A 19,128-nucleotide genomic window follows, 5' to 3' on the forward strand; every position below is an offset into this window, starting at 1 on the left:
CTGTATACGGCATGTGTGTGCTGTATACGGCATGTGAGTGCTGTGCATGGCTTGTGTGTGTGCTGTATACGGTGTGTGAGTGCTGTGCATGGCTTGTGTGTGTGCTGTATACGGCATGTGTGTGCTGTATACGGCGTGTGAGTGCTGTGCATGGCTTGTGTGTGTGCTGTATACGGCATGTGTGTGCTGTATACGGCGTGTGAGTGCTGTGTATGGCTTGTGTGTGTGCTGTATACGGCGTGTGAGTGCTGTGCATGGCTTGTGTGTGTGCTGTATACGGCATGTGAGTGCTGTGTATGGCTTGTGTGTGTGCTGTATACGGCGTGTGAGAGCTGTATACGGCGTGTGAGTGCTGTGTATGGCTTGTGTGTGTGTGCTGTATACGGCGTGTGAGTGCTCTGCATGGCTTGTGTGTGTGCTGTATACGGCGTGTGAGTGCTCTGCATGGCTTGTGTGTGTGCTGTATACGGCATGTGAGTGCTGTGTATGGCTTGTGTGTGTGCTGTATACGGCGTGTGAGTGCTGTGTATGGCTTGTGTGTGTGCTGTATACGGCATGTGAGTGCTGTGTGCAGTATACAGTATCTCCTGTGCATGTGTACTATATATGGCCAGTGTGTGTCATGGGTAGTGTACAATATGACAACTGTGTCAAGGCTGTGTGCAGTACACGGGCAGTGTGTCAGAGCGGTGTGTGTATGTACAGTGTCTCCTGTGTGATATATATGATTTACCAATCTGCGCTTCAAACAAAGACAAACCTGGAAAAGCAGTTGTGAGACGCAAACATCACAGCGCACCAAAGAGAATCAGCTCTGGCCGCCACAGTAGGGGTATAGGGGTGAGTTAATTAATTGTTTGACCAATTATAGCCGGGTCATTTTCAAGTTGATGATTTTGTGCGGCCCCCGAAGGTTGGTAGAATTTTCCAAATGGCCCCCGGCAGTAAAAAGGTTCCCCACCCCTGTTTTAGACCTTTACTGGCCAGCTGTGGAGTAGTTGGATGCATATGATGGAGAATTGTCATGCATGAAAATCATGTTTTTCTTGAACGATATCGACTTCTTCCTGTACCACTGCTTTAAGAAGTTGTCTTCCAAAAACTGGCAGTAGGTCTGGGAGTTGAGCTTCACTCCATTCTCAACCCGAAAAGGTCCCACAAGTTCATCTATGATGATACCAGCCCATATCAGTACCCCACCTCCACCTTGCTGGCATCTGAGTCGGAGCTCTCTGCCCTTTACTATTCCAGCCTCTGGCCCATCCATCTGGCCCATCAAGAGTCACTCTCATTTCATCAGTCCATAAAACCTTGGAAAAATTCGTCTTAAGATATTTCTTGGCCCAGTCTTGACGTTTAATCTTCTGTTTCTTGTTCAAAGATGGTTGTTTTTCAGCCTTCCTTACCTTGGCCATGTCCCTGAGTATGGCACACCTTGTACTTTTTGATACTCCAGTAACGTTGCAGCTCTGAAATATGGCCAAACTGGTGGCAAATGGCATTTTGGCAGCTTCACGCTTGATTTTCCTCAATTCATGGGCAGTTATTTTGCGCCTTTTTTGCTCAACACGCTTCTTGCGACCCTGTCGGCTATTTGCCATGAAACGCTTGATTGTTTGGTGATCACGCTTCAAAAGTTTGGCAGTTTCAAGACTGCTGCATCCCTCTGCGAGACATCTCACAATTTTCGACTTTTCAGAGCCCGTCAAATCTCTCTTCTAACCCATTTTGCCAAAGGAAAGGAAGTTGCCTAATAATTAAGTACACCTTATATAGGGTGTTGATGTCATTACACCACACCCCTCCTCATTACAGAGATGCACATCACCTGATTTACTTAATTGGTAGTTGGCTCTCAAGCCTATACAGCGTGGAGTAGGACAACATGTATAAAAATTATCATGTCATCAAAATACTCATTTGCCTAATAATTCTGCACACAGTGTAAAGGCAATATGTCAGCAGTATTTTGCTACCTCATCTGAGAACAACATGATGTAGGCAAAGAGACCCTGATTCTAGCAAAGTATCACTTAATTTACTGAGTGCAGTTCTGACACATTCACATCAGAGTTTTTAGATTTTGCATGCGGCAATGCTGAGAAAGCTAACCCCACACATACAAGGCTGAGTATGCCTGCAGTGAAATTTGTGTGGTTTATGATGACTGTGGTGAGATTTGGGGCTTGTGCAACGTGGAGGGGAACTTTTGATGGGACTATAGGGTGTGTGCGATTCTGGGGGGATTTAGGGTTTGAGGGGTGTTAAAGGCTGGGGGAATGAATGTGGTGGGATTTGAATTGTCTATAATACTGTGTGATGCCTATGGTGGGATATGGGATGTGTGCAATGCTGGGGGGGGAGGGAGCATGTGGTGGGATTTTTACCCCAGGGACAGTGCCCTTAGCCCTACAAGCCAGCGTCAGTACACTTAGCTCTACATCCCAGGGACTGAGCCCTTAGCCCTACAAGCCAGCGACAGTGCACTTAGCTCTACATCCCAGGGACTGAGCCCTTAGCCCTACAAGCCAGCGACAGTGCACTTAGCTCTACATCCCAGGGACTGAGCCCTTAGCCATACAAAGGGCATACAACCCAAGAACAGCGCCCTCAGCCCTACAACCTATGGACAGCACCCTTAACCCTACAACTCAGGGACAGCTCTTGGATAGCCCTACTTCTCTACCCCTAGCACCCTGGGACAGCTCTTGTACAGCCCTACAACCCAGGGACAGCTCTCATATAGCCCCTGGCCAGTTTGTATTGCAGTCCATGACAATTACAAGCGGCCCTTTGAAGGCAGCCATAATGCTCATTGAAAATGAGTTTGACACCCCTGCTGTAAGGCATTATGGGCCTACTATTCATCATCAGCTACATCCTGGTAGGCATTGGGTGATACTCTAGGTTCTTTTTTTCCTATCATTTGCAGCTAGTCTTAGCTCTGGATTTTGTACTAACCCTGCACATCTGGTGTGAATGTCACGGCATTTACACGCACTAAACATGAGGGCTAACCACAGAACAGAAATAGACAATGTTATACATCAGCCAAGCTGTCTTTGAAGGCTGTTTACAAACAAGATGCAGACATGGGTCTCTTGCTGTATTATCTCATGCTAATCAGAGAAAATATTCCTAGGTGGGCCTCACTCACAGTCTCAAAGCCTGCTGGGAGAGGGCACAGTCATGTACACCTATGACCTTGCTCCAAGACACAACACCAACAACGAGTTCAGATGGTAGCCAGGCTTCAGAACTTTACTAGTCTTAAGATGGGTTCCTTCCTAATCAGAGAAAGATGTTTGACAGCCACACACGCCGCGCTACAAACTTACATCTGTTCATTCTCTCCATTGGGATTCCGATCCTCATGCAGCTCGCGGCCTCAGGGCTCTCCGGCAGAGGAAGCTCTTCGCAGTTTGGGAGGTGAAGTTGCATCAATATAGCAGGATTTGAACGGGCAATATTGTATTCCTGATGGCATAGGTCATTTTCCAATACTTCACACTCATCCCTGCACAATTCTCTAGACTTTGGAGTGCGGGAGCGGTCATCACAGAGGGGGAACACAAAGTGACAGAAAGATGGGATAGCAAACTGGGAACATTGGTCAGAGAGATGGGTTGATGTTCCAATCATAGTAAATGCCGCTGAAAATAATAAAAAAAAAAAATTAAAAGAACTTGAAATACAACATGATATAAAATATAGTGTTTCAAAGAAATGTCAGTGTGCATTGGATTCTAGAGATGAGCAGACACAGACAGAAGAGGACCCTGTTCAACAACAATATATGGGCTCTTAGCGATCCAATAGCTCAATTTCACCTGTTCTTTGTCCCCTCTGCATCTGTACAGGTTATGGCAGTAGTATGTCTGTACCAGCCTGATCCAGAACGCTGAATCATAGATCAACTTCCTCCTACCTGCTGACACCCCCAACGTTTCTTCTGATTAGCAGTACCGCGTGACACATGCATGACGTCACACTAAGCCTGCTAAACAGAAGAGGCGCTGGGGGTGCCAGCAGGTAGGAGGAAGTTTGAAGCGATCTGGTTCAGTAGCCACAGACCATTGACATGGCCAGTGGACAAGGGTCCTGTGAATCTGTGTCCCCATCATGATACCCCATGGTTAGAAAAAAAAAATACATTTTGGCAAGAAGATATGAAAGATGCATTTCTGTAATGGATACATTTTTATTTCAGGTATCTCTGGTTTTGCAAATTGTCATAAAAAGATTTATATAAAATAAATAAAAAAATACTCTTTTTTATGTAATATTCACCTAACATGAAACTTTCCAGATCTCAAACCCATTGACATTTGTCAGGATTTGGTCCAAAGGCTAATGTCCAGTATGTCAGGGAGAAATGCAAACAAATATTGATAAATAAGGGACAATGCTGTAAGGGTATGTGCCCACTATCAGGACTCACTGCGTCCTGAACGTGGCAGGTCCTGACCTGCGGGGCCCCAAGTCATCTCTGCAGGAGACCACAGCTGCGTGTGCCCATGACCAGAATTTGGGGCGCTGCGGTCTCTCACTTGTGTTTTCCCTACGGAGAACGCTTGCGACTCCGCAGCAAAGAACGGACATGCCTGCGGCTTGGAGAGCCACAACACAGGTCAGTTTACGCTGATGGCCATACATGCACAGTGGGCACAGGATCTCTAGAAATCCCATCCACTGTGCTTGTACTGCACAATGCAGTTTTCTGGAAAACATACTGCATCCAAAATACTGCAAACCCTGATCGTGGGCTTGCAGCCTAAATATTGAGTCTTTGCATTTCCTGATGTATTTGTCAAAAAAAGTCTAAAATATTTATAATTGTACTTCAGTAGCCACAGAATATTAATTAAAGGACCTAAAACCACTGAAGCAGCAAACGCTTTGAAAACTAAAAATGTGTGTCAATCTCAAAACTATTGGCCATGACTGTTAATATCTTTCATCTCTGGAAAAAAATAATAATGAGTTTAACAGTACATTTACAACTTGATTATGTTCTCTTTCTTTTTTTCCTAATTGGTTTCCTTTTTTGGAATGAGAAGACAAATTTTGGATACATTCTGGAAAACATCTTTGATACAGCTTTATAACCTGCTCAATTTCTGCTGTAATCAGTCGTAAACTGTGGGTTAGTGGATGGTTGAAAAGTTGTCTATAGCCTAGAGAGATGATGGGTGAATAGATACAGTAGATACGTAAAAAGACAGACAGGCAGATCTTGATAGGGGACCATCAGAGAAAGGTCGCCTTGTCATAACTGCTGGGCTCACATGGATTTGTGCACTAAATACTTTTATTTTAAAAATATATTATACAGGGCAGTAATGTAATGTAAATTTCATATATTCAGTGCATTCAACTTAGCGTATAGAGTGCTGCTGTATTCTTTTGTTTGTGGAAAGATACATAGATAGATAGAATCATAGATAGAGGGATAGATGGGCAGATACGATAGATAGATAGATACGATACGATAGATAGATAGATATAATAGATAGATAGATAGAATCATAGAGGGATAGATGGACAGATACGATACGATAGATAGATACGATAGATACCACAGATACGATAGATAGATAGAATCATAGATAGAGGGATAGATGGACAGATACGATACGATAGATAGATACGATAGATACGATACATACCATAGATAGATAGATAGATATAATAGATAGATAGATAGATAGATATAATAGATAGATAGATAGAATAAATAGATAGATAGATACCATAGATAGATAGATATAATAGATAGATAGATACCATAGATAGATAGATACCATAGATAGACATAGATAGATAGATACCATAGATAGATACCATAGATAGATAGATAGATAGATAGATAGATAGATAGATAGATAGATATAATAGATAGATAGAATAGATAGATAGAATAAATAGATAGATACCATAGATAGATAGATAGATATAATAGATAGATAGATACCATAGATATATAGATACCATAGATAGATAGATAGATATTAGATAGATACCATAGATAGATAGATAGATAGATATAATAGATAGATAGATAGATACCATAGATATATAGATACCATAGATAGATAGATAGATATTAGATAGATACCATAGATAGATAGATAGATAGATATAATAGATAGATAGATACCATAGATAGATAGATACCATAGATAGATAGATAGATAGATAGATATAATAGATAGATAGATACCATAGATAGATAGATACCATAGATAGATAGATAGATAGATAGATAAATATATGGATTTTGCTATTTCAATCATTTATTTACCGAAATTAGACAACTCTATAAAAAAAAACTTCAAAATGTTTTTTACATGTTCTTAACATTAGAGGGCGCCAACATTATTCTAAAGCTAAACAGGCATTGTGCAAAGGAAAGCCAAGAATAGCAACATGTCCTCATAAACTTCCACACAAAGAAATGTCCATTTTTGTTGCTAAACTTATGGAAGTTTACAAATTTCAAACAAAGTAGTAACATTATGGTCTCATTAGAAATTATAATAGTAATGTCAAGTTTTTGTTTGTTTGTTTTTTACCAAACATCATCTAAGGGCCGCTTTACACGCTGCGGCATCGCTATCATTAGCTGGCGATGGCGAGCGTGATAGCACCCGCCCCCGTCGTATGGCTGATATGTGGTGATCGCTGCCGTAGCGAACATTATCGCTACGGCAGCGTCACACGCACATACCTGCTCTGCGACGTCGCTGTGACTGCCAAACATTCCCTCCCTCAAGGGGGAGGTGCGTTCGGCGTCACCGCGACGTCACTAAGCGGCCGGCCATTAGAAGCGGAGGGGCGGAGATGAGCGGGACGTATCATCCCGCGCACCTCCTTCCTTCCTCATTGCCGGCGGCCGCAGGTAAGGTGAGGATCCTCGTTCCTGCAGTGTCACACATAGCGATGTGTGCTGCCGCAGAAACGAGGAACAACATCGTACCTGCAGCTGCAACGATAATTGGGATTGGACCCCCATGTCACCGATTAGCGATTTTGAATGTATTTGCAACGATTCAAAATCGCTCATAGGTGTCACATGCAACGACATCGCTAAGGCGGCCGGATGTGCGTCACAAATTCCGTGACCCCAACAACATCGCTTTAGCGATGTCGTAGCGTGTAAAGCGGTCCTTAGAGTTTCCAAAAATGTCTGATCTACTTTCAATAACCTTAACGGTAAATGAAATAAATAATTTTGGTTCTGTGCAGTGAAACAAATGCTCAGCCTAGGGCACTGCGGTACTTACCGGTAATTCGGTTCTCAATCTCCCCCTGTTTCTGGAGGGATTCCACATAAATGCTTCTGTTTCCAATGAACCTGGCACAAGCAAAACCCCTATAGGGCTGACAAAATCCATCTTCCTGGTAGTCGTACCTAGAGAAAACATATGACACTTTAGATGACTATTTGCCAGACCACTACAACTATATCCAATAAAATAAGCATGTATTCACAGGACCTGACTAGATACTGCCAACAAATATACACTAAAATAAAACCACGTTGTCAGTATTTGCTTACAGGATAGTCTTAGGCGCTTTTAAAAAGTGGGCATTACTATCCTATTAGAGTTGGTGCAAATCGTTTCGCATGTCCCATTACATTTACATCCATGGCTCTTCTTCATGCCATAATAATGACCAGCATCAGGCTGGCTAATCAAATAAAGAGCCAAGGATGGCATGGAGTAATTTTTTTTTTTGTACGTTAACATTTTTTGTGCAAATGATAGAGGTTTAATCTCTAGAAAGGCGCAACAACAATACCACAAGATATAAAAAAACCAATAACAATACCACAAGATAAAAATCAAAAACAATACCACAAGATAAAAAAAGAAGGGACTTAAAAAAAGCAAATAATGAAATAGACCCTAAAGGTGGTGTCACACACAGCGACGGCGACAACGACCATTTTTTGTGACGTAGCAGCGACGTCCCGTCGCTGTGTGTGACATCCAGCAACGAGCTGGCCCCTGCTGTGAGGTCGCCGCTCGTTGCTGAATGTCCGGCTTCATTTTTTGCTCGCTCTCCCGCTGTGAAGCACACATCGCTGTGTGTGACAGCGAGAGAGCGATGAACTGAAGCGAGCAGGGAGCCGGCGTCTGGCAGCCTGCGGTAAGCTGTAACCAAGGTAAACATCGGGTAACCAAGAAGCCCTTTCCTTGGTTACCTGATATTTACCTTCGTTACCAGCGTCCGCCGCTCTCACGCTGCTTGTGCTGCTGGCTCCCTGCACGCCAGAGTACACATCGGGTAAATAAGCAAGGGTTTGCTTATTAACCCGATGTGTACTCTGGCGTGCAGGGAGCCAGCGCTAAGCGGTGTGCGCTGGTAACCAATGTAAATATCGGGTAACCAAGCCCTTGGTTACCCGATATTTACCTTAGTTACCAAGCGCAGCACGGCTTCCACCCATCGCTGCTGGCTGGGGGCTGGTCACTGGTCGCTGGTGAGATCTGCCTGTTTGACAGCTCACCAGCGACCATGTAACGACGCAGCAGCGATCCTGATAAGGTCAGGTCGCCCATCGTGATCGCTCCTGCATCGCTATGTGTGAACCCAGCATTAGGGGTAATTCTCACATAGCGAGATCGCTAGCGAGATCGCTGCTGAGTGACGTTTTTTGTGACGCACCAGTGACCTCATTAGCGATCTCGCTGTGTGTGACACTCTGCAGCAATCTGGCCCCTGCTGTGTAATCGCTGCTCGTTACACATTGCTTTGGTTCATTTTTTGGACGTTGCTCTCCCGCTGTGAAGCACACATCGCTGTGTTTGACAGCGAGAGGGCAACGATCTGAATGTGCAGGGAGCCGGCATCTGGCAGCCGGCAGTAACCTGTAACCAAGGTAAATATCGGGTAACCAAGCGAAGTGCTTTGCTTGGTTACCCGATATTTACCTTGGTTACTAGCGTCCGCCACTCTCAGGCTGCCAGTGCCGGCTCCCTGCTCCCTGCACACGTAGTCGGAGTACACATCGGGTAAATAAGCAAAGCGGTTTGCTTATTAACCAGATGTGTACTCTGGCTACGAGTGCAGGGAGCCAGCACTAAGCGGTGTGCGCTGGTAACCAAGGTAAATATCGGGTAACCAAGCGCTTGATTACTAAGCGCAGCATCGCTTCCATGCGTCGCTGGGGGCTGGTCACTGGTCGCTGGTGAGATCTGCCTGATTGACAGCTCACCAGCGACCATGTAACGACGCAGCAGCGATCCTGATAAGGTCAGGTCGCCCATCGTGATCGCTGCTGCGTCGCTATGTGTGAACCCAGCATTAGGGGTAATTCTCACATAGCGAGATCGCTAGCGAGATCGCTGCTGAGTGACGTTTTTTGTGACGCACCAGTGACCTAATTAGCGATCTCGCTGTGTGTGACACTGAGCAGCGATCTGGCCCCTGCTGTGTAATCGCTGCTCGTTACACATTGCTTTGGTTCATTTTTTGGACGTTGCTCTCCCGCTGTGAAGCACACATCGCTGTGTTTGACAGCGAGAGGGCAACGATCTGAATGTGCAGGGAGCCGGCATCTGGCAGCCGGCAGTAACCTGTAACCAAGGTAAATATCGGGTAACCAAGCGAAGTGCTTTGCTTGGTTACCCGATATTTACCTTGGTTACTAGCGTCCGCCACTCTCAGGCTGCCAGTGCCGGCTCCCTGCTCCCTGCACACGTAGCCGGAGTACACATCGGGTAAATAAGCAAAGCGGTTTGCTTATTAACCAGATGTGTACTCTGGCTACGAGTGCAGGGAGCCAGCACTAAGCGGTGTGCGCTGGTAACCAAGGTAAATATCGGGTAACCAAGCGCTTGATTACTAAGCGCAGCATCGCTTCCACGCGACGCTGGGGGCTGGTCGCTGGTGAGATCTGCCTGATTGACAGCTCACCAGCGACCATGTAGCGACAAACCAGCGATCCTGACCAGGTCAGATCGCTGGTGGGATCACTGGAGTATCACTAAAGTGTGATGGTACCTTAAAGGTACTGTCACACATAACGAGATCGCTAGCGAGATCGCTGCTGAGACACACATGGTTTCTGTGACGCAGTAGCGATCCCGTTAGCGATCTCGTTATGTGTGACACCTACCAGCGATCAGACCCCTGCTGTGAGATCTCTAGTCGTTGCCGAATGGTCCAGGCCATTTTCTTCAAAGGCGATGTCCTGCTGGGCAGGACACATCGCTGAGTTTGACGCTGTGTGACAGGGTCACAGTGACTGCTGAGATCGTTATACAGGTTGCTACTGCGACCTGTATCGTTCCTGCATCGTTGGTAAGGTCTGACTGTGTGACATCTCACCAGAGACTTACCTGCAATCTCTATCAGGTCGCATCGTTTTCGGGATTGCTGGTAAGTCGTTGTGTGTGACTGGGCCTTAAGAATTGCACTAATATTAAAGTGAGAATGTAAAAAAGCCCTATATACTACATTTCCATGGGGCAGCTTGGATGATGTCTACAAGTGACCTAAGATTTATGGAACATAGGAAAAGAAACGCGACTCAAGGATACACAACAAAAATGGTCAGAATTATGTTTTCATCTGGCATCTGGGTGATTCACAATGATCAAGTGAATGAAACAGGGTTTCAGTACCATTCAGAGCCATAACACAGAACTGTGACAGTTCTGCTTTTATGGCCCCTTTAAATCAGCTGACAGTTCCAGGTCCTGAGAGTCAGACCCCCAACAATTTTATATTGATGATCAATCCTAAAGTACCAAATACAAAATATATACCTGTCAGCTGAATAAGATTTCAGCTGATCGTTTGGTTGGCAGCTATCTCTCTTCACTTCGTGTTGCTATAAAAGAGCTACTGATAAGGTGGCTTTACACACTGCAACATCGCAAACGACATCGCTGTAACGTCACCGGTTTTGTGACGTTACAGCGACCTCCCCAGCGACATTGCAGTGTGTGAAACACATCAGCGACCTGGCCCCCGCTGTGACGTTGTGATCGCTACAAATCGTTCAGGACCATTCTTAGGTCCTTTGTTTCCCGCTGTGCAGCATGATCGCTAGAAAGTTTCAGTGTGTAAAGGGGACTTTACAGCGACTTCCCTTTCAAAAAGCTGCTTTACAACGTCCCCAACAACCAGCTAGGTCGCTCTGCAGGTCCGGATCGCTGTTGCGTCGTTGGCCAGGTTTGCCTGTTTGACAGCTCACCAGAGACTTTGTAGCGATCCCGGCCAGGTTGGGATCGCTGGTGGGATCGCTAGAAAGTTTCAATGTGTAAACCCAGCTTTAAAGCCCAGTCACACACAACGACTTACCAGCGATCCCGAAAACGATGCGACCTGATAGGGATCGCAGGTAAGTCGCTGGGAGGTCGCAGGTGAGATGTCACACAGTCAGATCTTACCAGCGATGCAGGAACAATACAGGTCGCAGTAGCGACCTGTATAACGATCTCAGCAGTCACTGTGACCCTGTCACACAGTGTCAAACACAGCGATGTGTCCTGCCCAGCAGGACATCGCCTTTGAAGAAAATGACCTGGACCATTCAGCAACGACTAGCGATTTCACAGCAGGGGCCTGATCGCTGGTAAGTGTCACACATAACGAGATCGCTAACGGGATCGCTACTGCGTCACCAAACGGTGACTCAGCTGCGATCTCGCTAGCGATCTCGTTATGTGTCACAGTACCTTTAAGGTCCAGTCACACTAAACAACTTACCAGCGATCCCAACAACGATAGGGATCGCTGGTAAGTTGCTAGGAGGTTGCTGGTGAGATGTCACACTGCGACGCTCCAGCGATCCCACCAGCAACCTGACCTGGCAGGGATCGCTGGAGCATTGCTACACGAGTTGCTGGTGAGCTCACCAGCAACCAGTGACCAGCCCCCAGCGCCGCGTGGAAGATGCTGCGCTTGGTAACTAAGGTAAATATCGGGTAACCAACCCGATATTTACCTTGGTTACCAGCTCACGCAGCTACACGTGCAGAGAGCAGGGAGCAGCGCACACTGAGCGCTGGCTCCCTGCTCTCCTAGTACAGCACACATCGGGTTAATTACCTGATGTGTGCTGCAGCTAAATGTGCACAGAGCAGGGAGCAGCGCACAATGCTTAGCGCTGGCTCCCTGCTCTCCTAGCTACAGCACACATGGGGTTAATTACCCGATGTGTGCTGCAGCTAAATGTGCACAGAGCAGGGAGCAGCGCACACTGAGCGCTGGCTCCTTGCTCTCCTAGTTACAGCACACATCGGGTTAATTAACCCGATGTGTCCTGCAGCTACATGTGCACAGAGCAGGAGCCGGCACTGACAGTGAGAGCGGCGGAGGCTGGTAACAAAGGTAAATATCGGGTAACCAAGGACAGGGCTTATTGGTTACCCGATGTTTACATTGGTTACCAGCCTCCGCAGAAGCCGGCTCCTGCTGCCTGCACATTTAGTTGTTGCTCTGTCGCTGTCACACACAGCGATCTGTGCTTCACAGCGGGACAGCAACAACTAAAAAATGGCCCAGGACATTCAGCAACAACCAACGACCTCACAGCAGGGGCCAGGTTGTTACTGGATGTCACACACAGCAACATCGCTAGCAACGTCACAAAAGTTGTTCATTAGCAGCGATGTTGCTAGCGATGTTGCTTAGTGTGACGGGGCCTTTAGACTCCTTTCACCAAGAACAAAAGAATAGGCAGCTCAAAATCTAAGATACCGGAGTTGTAAAGCCTCCGTACATATTCGCCGGTCATCCAAGTTCACCAGTATCGATGTTTTTGGCTGATAATGTGTAATGGGGCCTTAAGGGTCACACAAATTTTTTTATATGGATTTTGAAACGTGTGTGGTTAAAAATCCATCTCAAAAACTGCTTAATATGCTAAGAAAAAAATGGGGAAATCCAGCACCTCAATAAGAAATCGATGATTAAAATGTTATTTATTCAAAATATTTAAAAAACATCCAAAGCTTAGAAGACACATGGCCACAAACCTTACGCGTTTTGAACTACATGCAGTCCTTATTCAAACAGGACTGGATTTACCCATTTTTTTCTGTATATTTGGACTGGCTTAGCCGACATGGTTTCTCCATGCACCGGATGAGGTTTTCTTTGAGGCCTTGATGTGGTAAGTTGATCAGTTTTTTGTACTTTTGGTACTTTTCCTTTGTACTTGAAATACCCCTTGATATGGATTTTGAGTGTAAACACTTTAAAATTCAAGCACAAATTTTCTATGTAAACATACCTTAAGGATAGCACAAATGAAGAGTGGTCGTGCACCACTGCCTGTCACCTGTGGTACCGCATATGCCCGGGGTATTTACTTGCCGGTGATTCAGTCCAGAGCGGGGTGCGCGTCACAAAACAAGATCCAAGGATGATGATAAGGTAAGAAAGAGGACCGCACTCCTTCGCTGTGCTGGAAACTTTATTCAGACAGGTGCAAGGTAAAAACCAAAGGTGGACCCGTGGAAGCCTAATTAATAGGCGAAACGGCCGTCGTCCATAGCAGGAGCTGGCATACAGGTTGCCTCCAGCTTTTTACCTTGCACCTGTCTGAATAAAGTTTCCAGCACAGCGAAGGAGTGCGGTCCTCTTTCTTACCTTATCATCATACTTTAAGGATAGATTATACATATTAAAGGAAACGCCATTTATTTAAATATACTAATTAAAATAATTTTGGGTAATATTTTCTACTCAACGATTTCTTATATTCCTAGGATGGGAAACAAAACTTTACTACATATTCAAAGTAAGACAGACTTCGTCCTGTAGTTTCATCTGGCAAACAATTGGTTAAAGTGTATGGTTTCTTATAGACTGTTGTACAGCAGCCTTAAAAGTGCTGGGGTCATGACTACCTCATTTATAGCACAGCTGCAGAATGGTAAGACACAATGCACATCCTGGGGCCATGCAAGTGTTCATTGAGTCAAGGAATGCTAGATGGCTACAGGGCATTCCACACACACTAATCACAGGTTGTTAACGTGCTCCAAATTCTACTTTCCCGTTAGCTGATCTTTTGTCGAAATTAATAGTTAATTAACTATGCATGCATTAATTGTGCATCATAAAGGGAAAGGCTTAAAACAGCTCTTTACATGGTTGGCGGCTTGCTGAGACCTTGTGCTAATATGCAAATTGCTTCATTAATGAACTATGGTACCCAAGGCCAAAGAATGACTACAGTACACAGAATTTGTTAGCTTGAAAATAAATATGACCAACATATTGTCCCATTACTGAAGCACAGTGAATCTGTACTGAGCTGCCTAATTATTGGGGTACCCAAAGGATTTCTCTGGGTATGGATTATACAAACTCCATCTTTAGTAGCTGTGACAGCATGGTATTGAAGCTTCAAGAATAGTTTCAGATCCGGCTTGCAAAGACCTGAAATAACCAGACAGAGCTATTGGGCAAACCAGCCTTTTAAACCCGACTCAGTAACTTACCCCATGTTCAATTTTTTTTTAAAAAAGACATCTGATAAGACTAACGTTGACTGTCCAGTTCTTAACTATGATAACAAGTTAGTAACATTTTTACTGTTACACTAAGGGGCACTTTGCACACTACGACATCGCAGGTGCGATGGTGGTGGGGTCAAATTTAAAGTGACGCACATCCGGCGTCGCACGTGACATCGTAGTGTGTAAAGCCTTTTTGATACGATTAACAAGCGCAAAATCATCGTAATTGTATCATCGGTGAAGCGTTGGTCATTTCCATAATTTGGAAATGACCGATGTTATGATGTTGTTCCTCGTTCCTGCGGCAGCACACATTGCTGTGTGTGAAGCCGCAGGAGTGAGGAACATCTCCTTACCTGCGTCCTGCCGCTCACGCCGGCTATGCGGAAGGAAGGAGGTGGGCGGGATGTTTACGTCCCGCTCATCTCCGCCCCTCCGCTTCTATTGGCCGCCTGCCGTGTGACGTCGCAATGACGACGCACGACCCGCCCCCTTAGTAAGGAGGCGGTTCGCCGTCCAGAGCGACGTCGCAGGGCAGGTGAGTGCATGTGAAGCTGGCGTAGCGATAATGTTCGGTATGGCAGCTATCACCATGATATCGCAGCTGCGACGGGGGCGGGACTATCGCGCTCGTCATCGCAAGCATCGGCTTGCGATGTCGTAGTGTGCAAAGTGCCCCTAAGTCCTTGTGATTGAATATTGGAAGCCTTGACTAAAGTGCAAAATTACCTCTGATAAGCCCCTAAAAGAACATGGTGGATAACCTTCCAGTAACCAAACTCCACTCCTTATTTTTACCTCTAGGCACAGAGATGCTGATTACAAGTATGATCTTAAACAGAAACAGGACCCTATCTAGGGGGAAGAGGGGACACGCGGGGAATTTGATGACACTTGATGTGGCGATCTGAGGGGTCTCCCTGACAGCCGTCTCAGAGAAGATGTAGAGTGCTGGCTCCCAGAAATCAATTGTACTCTCATCTTTTCAGACGTACAATAGAAGCCCTGACTGCAGGCACTTCCAGCTTAGGGCAACACCTGCAGCATTATCAGGTCATCTGATCATTTTGCTGGCTGACATTATACTCTGGCTGCATAGTAGTGAAGAAGTTTGATGTGGTAAGTGCTCCAATGGAGATGGAGGCACCAAAGATTTATTGCAATAAAGGAGGGGTGGGGGGATTTGAGAACACAGTATAGGAAGCAAGGGGGGAGGAAATTTGGTGAAAGAGTATGGGAAGCTAAGAAAGGGATTTAAGGAGCAAGATGGGATTTGAAGAGAGTATGGGGAGCTAGTGGGGAGATTTTGAGGACACAGTATTGAGTGAGGGGGTGGGATGGATGCAGACACAGTATGGGCAGCAAGGGGAAGAGTTTAAATTGAGGTCACAGTGTAGGGAGCGAAGGAGGGTGATGGGTGTGGAAACAGTATGCGGAGCGAGGATGGGGGAGAAATTTGAGGACACAGTATCGGGACTGAGGTGGGACTGCAGGACACAGTATGGAGAGTGAGAGGAAGGGATGGGTGTGGATACAGTATGTGGAACAAAGGAGGGGGAAAATTTGAGAACACATTATGGGGAGCGAGGTGGGGAAGATAGGTGTGAGGGGAGGAAGGGAGGAAATAATTTGTAGACACACTATGGGAAGCTAGGGGTTGGGATGGGTATGAAAAAAGCATGGAGGATTGAGGGCTGGGGAGAAATTTGAGGACACAGTATGGGGCGCAAGGGGGTTGTGTGCGGATACAGTATGGGGAGCAAGGGGGTTGTGTACGGATACAGCATGGGGAGCGAGGGGGAGAGAAATTTGAGAACACAGTAAGGAGAGAAAACGGGTGGGTAGGTGCGGACAGTATGGGGAGCAAGGGAGGGGGGAAATTTGAAGACACAGTATGGGGAGCCAAGGAGGATGGGTGTGGACACAATATTAGGAGTCAGAGAGGAGAAATTTGAGGACACAGTATGGAGAGCGAGGGGAGAGCATGTTTGAGGAAAAAGCATGAGGAACAGTGGCAGAGGAGAGGTCATAGTATGAAGAGGGGGGAGGATGGCTGAAAACACAGTATTGGAAGTGGTGGAATGTGTATGAAGACAGTATGGAGAGCAATGTGGAAAATATGTGAGGTGACAGTATGGTTATCAGGGAAGGAGGATGTGTGAGGAAACAGTAGGAGGTAGGGTTGAAATGTTTGAAGAGACTATTAAGGGGAAAAGTGTGAAGAAAGAGTATGGGGGGAGAAAAGTGTGAGGTGGATAGTGTGAAGGTACAGCAAGGATGGGACAGTGTGCGGAGGAGGGAGATGTTTGATAGTGGGGTACAGTATAGTGACTGGTGAGTATAGGCTTGGCTGCAGGGCTCACGTGGCATAACAACATCACGCGAGCCCCAGAAAACCTAGCACCGACATTGCTAGAGCGATGCTGACACAAGAGGTATCAGCTGTTTTTATTGTATACGGGGGAATATAGAAATTGAAAATAGTTGTCTGAGTAGTAGCAGTAACTTTTAGTTAAAGTTTTATTGAAACAGACAAAACTCTTACCCCACATTTTAATAAAGGCTACATATAATTTATTTATTTTTTGCTATTTCTGGCACATAGAAGCATCTATCAAATTTGATGCTAAATTAAAGCTTCATTCACTGTATGTCATCTTATCATAAATAAGTCATACTGTTCATTCACAAAGTCAATGGAAAGCAACAGACAACATAGGGCAAATGTACAAAAATGCGTTTCCCTCTGTAAAACATAGTGCAAAGTGAGCAGACACGCTTTACTGGAGAATTAACTGTGCTGAAAGTGTGGTTATTTGTTAAAATGAAATATAAATACTTTCAGATGTTCGTAAAGGATATTGAAAAGGAGGGCGAGAGTCTGACTTGATTTCTGATTCATAGCCCCACAGCAACATTTAAAAGTTAACAATAACTAGTAAATAAACCTCAGAGAAGTGGAAGACACTTCCCTTCTAAAATGTAAAGCAGGCTCTTGGCTGCCATGTAGACAAGCTTTCGGAAAAGCAAGACAAAAAAACTTTGACTGGATGACCTTCAGACTGTCAGATTAGGCACGGGTTTCACGAACACGCATCCTTCAACACCTATTCAACTTACAATGCAGCTGCTGTCATGAAGTTGCTTGAAGAGCAATGTAAACTTGGAAAGCACAAAGAAAATCAGTATTCACCTATGAAGCTCAGACCTACATCCAGTATTCGATATATGTAAACCCCAAGCACTTCACAGGTGAGTGCTGAAGCCTTTCAATAAAAATAATTCCTTAAAATGCTTCCAGTATATACTCTTCAACATTGAAATTGCAACGCGAAGAAGGAAAAGTTGTGGGATTATATTAATAATTCTGAATGGATAGACATGTTAATGATATGTAAATTATTAAAAAGGAAACAAAATGTTCAAAACATCTCAATGTGTAACGGACCCCTCCCCTGGCGGGGACTTCAGTTATATCACCTGCTCGGATGTGCTGCGGTGGCTGCCCTGTCCCCGGTTCAAGTTGCTGTCGCCCAGAGCCTGTGTACACCTCACAAGCTTCCTGGTTCTGCCCGAAGGGTGCGCGCGCGTACATGTCCCTTTTCTTAAACGGCCAGTGTACCCTGACTCGGAAGTACCTCTCAGGTCAGCTGAGAGGCTGCAGGTATATAAAGCACCTCCCTCTTAAGGGAAGTGCATGGGCAAGGAGTCTCATACGTTGCTAGTTACGTTGCTAATTCTCAGGCCCTTAGCACTACTGCTGCTGTCACCGCTGCTGCTGCACTGTGCTATATGCTGCTGATGATTTAGATTTGTGTTTTAGTGTTCTGCTGATCCACTGCTGCTGTTATCCCTAGTCTGCAGCTGCTGCTACAAGCTGCCACACCGGCCACTAACCATGATTCTCACTGCCGCAAAGTATTCCCACCAGCTGCTGCTGCGGCATCCATCCATCAATCCTAGGCCGAAACCCCCGACACCTGCTGCCGCTGTTACCCTTCACCAGAAACTGTGTCTCCTGTACCCCGGGGCCTGCCCTCGCAACATCAGTCTTCCCGAGTGGCACCAGGTCTCACTGGTGAAATACAGGTGTGGTTCTGCAGTCAAGCCCCTTTAGGTTTTCTGTGTTCTGTGGCCCAGTGGGTCCGCTAAATCCCCTGCTCGTCCAGCGAGCATAACACAATGTATTCAGCATCGAGTTTGAGCACTACGAGCAGAAATACTGACAATCCTTGGCATGTTATCAATGAAGTCACTGGTTGTATGAGGAATGTTCTGCCAACCTAAATGGACTTAGGAATACAGATCATTAAGATCTACTGCTGACCGCACCACTGGTTCCACATTAATATAAAGTTGATTACCTGGAACGAAGATCTTTTCATTGACCTTACTCCACCACTCTAAAAAGCAATCATGGTGAAAAGAAACATGCCAACGAAGCCAGGAATGACAGAGGTCTATCGTCTTCCCTGATGAGTCCTGCTTTTGTCTTGGTCTGGAGATCATGTGAGCAATACCATGAAGATGCCTTTGCAAAGGAACATCGCACCACTATTCTCAGGAGTATGGTGTAGGATGGTATAAGGTATGGTAGCCAGACACCTCTAGTCTTCATTCCAGGTACATTAACCTCTTC

General features: G+C 45.6%; 1 protein-coding gene across 1 annotated transcript in view; it reads right to left on the minus strand.

The window, feature by feature from the left end:
• Positions 1–19,128, minus strand: part of ROR2 (receptor tyrosine kinase like orphan receptor 2) — a 282,624-nt gene that overhangs the window by 13,689 nt on the left and 249,807 nt on the right. The window contains exons 5-6 of the mRNA XM_075318958.1: positions 7,287–7,414; positions 3,339–3,653 (exon numbers count right to left, since the gene is read on the minus strand). Of these exons, the coding sequence (XP_075175073.1) occupies positions 3,339–3,653; positions 7,287–7,414 (443 nt within the window). The remainder of the gene's footprint in view (positions 1–3,338; positions 3,654–7,286; positions 7,415–19,128) is intronic.

The sequence above is a fragment of the Anomaloglossus baeobatrachus genome, chromosome 1, assembly GCF_048569485.1.
Source record: "Anomaloglossus baeobatrachus isolate aAnoBae1 chromosome 1, aAnoBae1.hap1, whole genome shotgun sequence".
In the NCBI taxonomy this organism is placed as follows: Eukaryota; Metazoa; Chordata; class Amphibia; order Anura; family Aromobatidae; genus Anomaloglossus; species Anomaloglossus baeobatrachus.